Source organism: Hypomesus transpacificus, chromosome 11 (assembly GCF_021917145.1).
Source record: "Hypomesus transpacificus isolate Combined female chromosome 11, fHypTra1, whole genome shotgun sequence".
In the NCBI taxonomy this organism is placed as follows: Eukaryota; Metazoa; Chordata; class Actinopteri; order Osmeriformes; family Osmeridae; genus Hypomesus; species Hypomesus transpacificus.
Window position 1 is genome coordinate 14,702,219 of NC_061070.1, and position 6,984 is coordinate 14,709,202.

At 46.8% G+C, this 6,984-nt stretch overlaps 1 protein-coding gene across 1 annotated transcript in view; it reads left to right on the top strand.

Annotated features, from left to right (window-relative positions):
* Nucleotides 1–6,814, top strand: part of galnt2 (UDP-N-acetyl-alpha-D-galactosamine:polypeptide N-acetylgalactosaminyltransferase 2) — a 33,569-nt gene extending 26,755 nt beyond the window's left edge. Inside the window, exons 8-16 of the mRNA XM_047028726.1 lie at nucleotides 367–454; nucleotides 833–920; nucleotides 1,914–2,017; nucleotides 2,147–2,273; nucleotides 2,455–2,547; nucleotides 2,666–2,749; nucleotides 2,859–2,985; nucleotides 3,272–3,391; nucleotides 3,655–6,814. Of these exons, the coding sequence (XP_046884682.1) occupies nucleotides 367–454; nucleotides 833–920; nucleotides 1,914–2,017; nucleotides 2,147–2,273; nucleotides 2,455–2,547; nucleotides 2,666–2,749; nucleotides 2,859–2,985; nucleotides 3,272–3,391; nucleotides 3,655–3,810 (987 nt within the window). The 3' untranslated portion in view covers nucleotides 3,811–6,814. The remainder of the gene's footprint in view (nucleotides 1–366; nucleotides 455–832; nucleotides 921–1,913; nucleotides 2,018–2,146; nucleotides 2,274–2,454; nucleotides 2,548–2,665; nucleotides 2,750–2,858; nucleotides 2,986–3,271; nucleotides 3,392–3,654) is intronic.
* Nucleotides 6,815–6,984: the final 170 nt, after the last annotated feature.

Consider the following 6,984-nt stretch of genomic DNA (forward strand, 5'->3'; position numbering starts at 1 on the left):
TCTGTCACTTCCTCTCCAGTTCGCCCGCTTCCCTTTTTCCTGAATTCTATTCCTGTCCTGTCCTGGCTGGCTGGCTAGCAGTGCTAGAGACATAAGCTTGTGTATTAAGGAGCATACTTGGACAAACTTCGTTTTTCTGCCCCTAATCTGTCTGAGGCTGCCCGTAACCCTCTGTAACCCTCTAACTGGCCCAAAGAAGCAGCTGCTCAACTGTGATGAGTTGGGCTAGAGGGTCGGGAACGTTTCACCAATACTGGGGAAGATTAAATCAAGTCTTTTGATAATCCTTATAAATCCCGGGCACGCGCACAAGCAGAAATGAGCACATACCCCTGATCCCCCCCCCCCCCCCCCCCCCCCCCCCAGGACAAGACGCGGGTAGTGTCCCCCATCATCGACGTCATCAACATGGACAACTTCCAGTACGTGGGCGCCTCTGCAGACCTCAAAGGAGGTAGGTCCTACTTGTCTGTGCCAGCCTCTTTCCTCTCTACCCTCGCCAGGCTGGGGGCACAGTCTGCCGGGCTCTGGAAAACCAGGCTACTGCATTTTTCCACTCCTCATCCAGATTCATTCCACTCTTTAATTCAGCCAAGGACTGTGTGTGTGTGTGTGTGTGTGTGTGCACTTCTGTATGTCTGACTGTGCTAAAGAGAGAAAAAGGTTTAGTTGAGGTATGGACTGTCTGCTCTTGTGGCAGTATGAGGTTCAGTAGACTGAACCCTTACAGTTGTGATGCCAACACTCCAACCTTTTCTGTGTTGCCCCCCTCGTCCTCATGCAGTCTTTCTTCTCCTCTTCCTCTCCTTCATCTCCTCTTCTCCCTCTCTAGGGTTTGACTGGAACCTGGTATTCAAATGGGACTACATGACTCTGGAGCAGAGGAGGGCCCGCCAGGGGAACCCCATAGCCCCCATCAAGTAAGATTCCACACACAAACACGCGCACAAGCGCGCACTCGCACACACACCTGGCCTAGCAATGATGAAGCAGACATCTTGATAGTGCGGCAGACAAGAATGATAAGTAGGAATTCCAGCAAAGACACTGACCTCGTTTGACAACAGAGGGCACTCATTATCTCTGGAAGCTGTTCTAATGTACTGCTTCACTAACCACTCTTTAGGCACATTTTATTCATTTAAATCAGCTCAGTTGATAATTAGGTTATTTGTATTCATTTACACGCAGCAAAGTAATTGCCATATGTAATTTAATACTTGTTCTTGTGGTAAATTTATAATAGGAATAATACGTTTTGAAGTGAATACAAGTTGTGTAAGACTATATATTTCTAAAGGTTATCTGCAAATGGAGAAGACATTAAGTATTCACAAGCAGAAACATCGTTCTCCCAGAGTTTATAAAAAGCAGGCAATTGTTCCTGTCTCATGCCTACATAGTTGTTGATGTTCCAACTGAATACAAGATGGCAAGCAGGCCTGTTACTCCTGTTACTAAATAAAGCTACTAGCTATATTTTATTTTTCGTATCTTATTTGTACTGCTCCAACCTCACCCTCCCTCTCCCTCTCCCTCTCCCTCTCCCTCTCCCTCTCCCTCTCCCTCTCCCTCTCCCTCTCCCTCTCCCTCTCCCTCTCCCTCTCCCTCTCCCTCTCCCTCTCCCTCTCCCTCTCCCTCTCCCTCTCCCTCTCCCTCTCCCTCCCCCTCCCCCTCCCTCTCCCTCCCTCTCCCTCCCTCTCCCTCTCCCTCTCCCTCTCCCTCTCCCTCTCCCTCTCCCTCTCCCTCTCCCTCTCACTCTCACTCTCACTCTCTCTCTCTCTCTCTCTCTCTCTCGCTCTCGCTCTCGCTCTCGCTCTCGCTCTCGCTCTCGCTCTCGCTCTCGCTCTCGCTCTCGCCCTCGCCCTCGCCCTCGCCCTCGCCCTCGCCCTCTCCCTCTCTCTCTCTCTCAGGACTCCTATGATAGCTGGAGGACTCTTTGTGATGGACAAGGACTACTTTGAGGAGCTGGGGAAGTATGACATGATGATGGACGTGTGGGGAGGAGAGAACCTTGGTGAGAGAGAACACTAGAACAGACTAGAAGAACATAGTAGCCGTGTCTCATGTACGCGTGTGTGATTTGTCTTGCTCATGGTGCATGTGTCGTTATGGTGATGGTGTGTGTGTGTGTGTGTGTGTGCAGAGATCTCGTTCCGTGTGTGGCAGTGTGCGGGCAGCTTGGAGATCATCCCTTGCAGCAGAGTGGGTCACGTCTTCAGGAAGCAGCATCCCTACACCTTCCCAGGAGGCAGTGGGACTGTGTTTGCCCGGTAACACACACATACACACACACTCTCTGTCCATCTCTCTCTCTTTCTCTCTCTCTTTTCTCTCTTACTCTCTCTGTCCATCTCTCCTTCTCCCTCTCTCTCTCCTTCCCCCTCTCTCTCTCTCTCTCTCTCTCTCTCTCACACACACACACAGATTCTGACCCTCTCTCTTCATCCTCAGGAACACGCGGAGAGCTGCGGAGGTGTGGATGGACGAGTTTAAGAACTTCTACTACGCTGCCGTGCCCTCGGCCAGAAACGTGCCCTATGGCAAGTAAGTATCTCAGCAGTGCCTCAGACCAACACAGAGCTCTGCTCTAATACAGAGACAGGCCTCCGTATGCACATCTTCTGCTGTGAGTGACCATGTCTGTGTTTGGGTTGTGTGTCAGCATCCAGAGTAGGCTGGAGATGAAGAAGAGACTGGGCTGCAAGCCCTTCAAGTGGTACCTGGAGAACGTCTACCCTGAGCTCAGGTATGAACACACAGTTCAGTACTAGCTATGATCTAGATTAGAACAACCTAACCGTGACCTTATCTGAACTATTGAACCGTGGGTGCACCTGACGTGTATGATTCTGCAGAGTTCCAGATCACCAGGACATAGCCTTTGGAGCACTGCAACAGGGGGGAAACTGCCTGGACACCCTGGGTCACTTTGCCGATGGCGTAGTGGGCGTGTACGAGTGTCACAATGCCGGTGGCAATCAGGTACCGATCGGGGCCCAGGTACTGGTCAGATCCATGTTCCTCACTAGGGTGGCACTAGGGTGGTATGCCTAGGGTCGTGTGGGCAAACACATCTGGTCTGAGGTCACACACACACCTGCTTTGAGACTCCCAACTTTCAATTAAATGGAGTGGAAACTAATTGAGAGTGTGTGTGAGAGTGTGTGAGTGTGTGTGTGGCAGTGTCTGTGTGCTTGTCCCACTGTTTCTGTGTGTGTGGTGCAACTCTATTGATTAGTTTACTAAGCAAGTGTGTGTTATCCACTAGGAGTGGGCCCTGACTAAAGACAAGTCTGTGAAGCACATGGACCTGTGTTTGACGGTGGTGGAGCGCACGGCAGCGTCGCTAATCAAACTGCAGGGCTGCCGGGAGAACGACAGCAGACAGGTCAGACAAACGCCCCCAGAGGCACTCAGATCCCACCGCCACACCCAACACCTGCTGTTCCACCTCACCCAACATGAACCATGACGCCCAACATTCACCATCACGTCCAACGTCCAACCATTCCCTCACGTCGACACAGGGTTCCATTTGTGGGTTGTGAATCAATCGCACAGTAGTGGCTGTGCGTAATCTCTGGTGTACTGTTGTCCCCCCCCCCCTCCTCCTCCCTGTCTACCCTCCGTGGTTCTGTTGGAACCTTCTAGAAATGGGAGCAGATCGAGAGCAACTCCAAGCTGCGTCACGTGGGCAGCAACCTGTGTCTGGACAGCCGCAGCGCGCGGGTCGGAGGCCTCACTGTGGAGGTCTGCAGCTCCAACCTCAACCAGCAGTGGAAGTTCACTCTCAATCTCCAGCCCTAGAGACTCCACACACACAGACAACATCCGCGACACACCTCCTCCTGCAATTCCTCCACCCTCAAACCTCCTCTCCATTCCAGCCGTTGGGGGGAGGGGGGGGGGGGATGCAGCCAACCAATTGCACCACCCGGTACCACCCCATACACGCCTTCTGGGGTGGGGCTTGTCCATTTATGGAGAGAGGTAGGATGGGAAGTAAACTAAGGTGGGGTGGTGGCAGTAGTGGGGTTGATGAAAGTGAAGATGATGTTTTCCATCCAACTACATACCTCAGTGTTTTATCTTTGGTCCTGCTCTTGGAGAGAGAAAGTACCTTTTATTTACTTCAATCCAGGTGAAATGGAATGATTCGGTGACCTAGTTTCTTTGAATTTGATGAACGTTTTTTTTTTCTTTTAACTTTTTCTTATTTCCACCGAATATCACAGAATATTTCCTGAAATGGAAGTGACTATTTCTTTCTTAGTTTTTTCTTCTCTCAAGTAATCTATTGTTGTGGAATGGAAAGACGTATTCTACAGAGGTTTCCTAGAGATGCAGACCTGGGCGCAGGTGGAAGGTTGGAGTTTGAGTTTGGGCTTGAGCCTGCTCTCTGAAGAGAACGGAAAGCTATGCGCTGAACACACCTATGTTCACTTACGCTCAGCCCTGATTGGCCACTTGGATGGCATGAACAAATAAATGAAAAATATTTATAATTTCTACGGAGTGTGATTGTCCTCCTATCCCATGTGATGTGAGACCATGTCAGAATATCTTGGGGTCAAAGAGTTGACCAGAACATAGAAATTCAACCAGGACATGGACCCAAGTCTGCTGGCAGGTCCTTATGCAGTAGCACTGGCTGCTATGCTCATCCACCCTCCATCACAACCTGTCAGAAAGTACATACAGTATATTTTCTTTCATGTTTTTCTTTGTTTTCTTTGGCAAAGCAGTACTCTGTCCAACTTGTTTTAATGTTTCAGTTGTTGTGCTCTCAAGCAAAAAGTAAAACAATGTTTTGTGTATTGTAGAATAATCAAATGAGTAAGATGGTTAATTGAATGGATATTTCTGTTTCTAATCTCTCTGGTTGCTCTAGGACTGTTCCCTTGTGAGAAACACTGTCTACTTCCTTTTCCTGTGTCAGTGTTGCCATGGTACTTCTATGTATTATTGATTACCGCACATCAAATTATATTGCTTACAGAGTAAAGTGGGAACCATACTATCTGTGCTATAAGTGTTTTTGAGATGTCATCTGACAGCATTCTCATAATGTACTTTGGGAGTCCTTAAGAGTCCTTATTATGGTCTATCACGGATGATCTGCCATTTCTAGAAAAATGTGTGTGTCCGTTTGAGGTTACTGACAAGAAAGAACAGCATGTTTCATCATTCTTCACTTTTCTGTAACTTCTGTTATTATTTTGTGTACCCGTGTCCGTGTATTTTTACCTACTTTGTGACTGATGCCTTGCCTTTTCTAATATCTACCCTACTGTAAGGAGTATCTTTGTGTTGTTGGGCCACACTGCCCCCTGCTGGACTCACAAGGGAGAAAAGCAATAAGATTACCTGTTTCCTGTAACGTCTGGCATTTGCTGTGAATTTTGCTTTCATTATCCTCCTCTTGTTCTGTAACAAGACATCTGTAGTACTGATGAGGCCCAGCAGACACAGGCCACCTATACTGACAAGGCCGAGGTGACCAAATTGGATTGGCTCATAGTTTTGTTGTGTCCAGGATCAAGCCACCATGTTATAAAGATTAACCTACTCAGCAACCAACTACTCATTCAGTACTACTTGGCTAACAGTGTTTTCCTTTGCCGTTTTTCGTGTAGAAACTCATCTCCAGTCAGCCCAGAGCCCAGTACTCGATACAGGCACCCTTCCTTTCCAACTCCTTGTAAGAGAACTGCTGATCCAACTTAACGGTAAAGGAGAATAAGTATTTGTATAGGGCCCTAAAACTTCTTTAGTTGGAAAGGATAAAGCCCTTTTACACAGGTACTTCTAACTGAACAGCCACACTGACCTTGGGACTGTAGTTGTAGGGCAGGAGCAGGGGGGGGGGGGGGGGGGGGGGCTGGTCCACAGCTGCCTGATCCAACTTCTCCAGTATGAAAGATAGTAGCCAATCGGTGAGGTGGCGTGATCCAATCAGAAACTTGGAGGACAGCTGGGCTGAAAAGGCAGGGCTAATGGGGAAGTCTGATTTGATGACAACAAAGATCACATGGTGGAAATGTTTTGATTGAATGTTCGACATCTTATTGGACGTCCCCCTTTCCTTTCTTCTGTCAGATCTCCTCCTTCTGTGCTTGTGAGGAGAGGAAGAATTGTGTAAAGGCTTATGAGATGCTTTGGGTTATTTTTAATATCAACCAGTTTTACACAAAGACAGGCAAATCAGTTTGCCATTTATTTTCCTTAATTCTGGTAATGCGGGAGAGGAGAAATCATCCTAGAAATACAAACACATTTTAATTGGATGAAATGTTTACATAGCACAATGTGCCAAAGTTATTTACTATTTGATTTGCATTGTCAATATATTTGTACTCAAGATTGGGACTGGGACAAGTATAATTCCCACTGACATAATTACAGATAATAAACCAAATTCGGAATCATAAAAATAGTAATTTGAGATATTATCTAGTATGGTGTGTTCATCTTAAAAATAGAACTATTGTTTGCTGTAGGACAATTGGATACATTGGAATTTAAAATCATGTGGAGTGGCCTGGAGTTAGCATTGGGGTAACAATGTAAAAGTGTATATGTTTGTATATACAGTACGATTGTGTCTGTACAGTATGTACATATATACACATAAGCAACAGCGGTTACTAGTTAGTTGGTCTACTGTACAGCGCTTCTAATTGTTCATTGTTTTATAGATATGGCAGGAATTCAACTTTGAATGAGAAAAAATGATTAACTTAAATAAATGCATTTATATACAAACAAGACCAAGAGTTTCATCTAGACCTTGTGTTGTCCAACATTTTAATTTGTATTCTGCTTCACTGTGAATCCCCGAAGTTCCCACTCCTTTCAAGACAGTACACAGTACAAACAAAAGAACACTGTTGGTGCATATAAAATTATGAACATTTATTATGTGTGCAAAATGGTGTAAACTCTCTTAAGTGGTGGGGTTACACAGGATTTACAAGACCA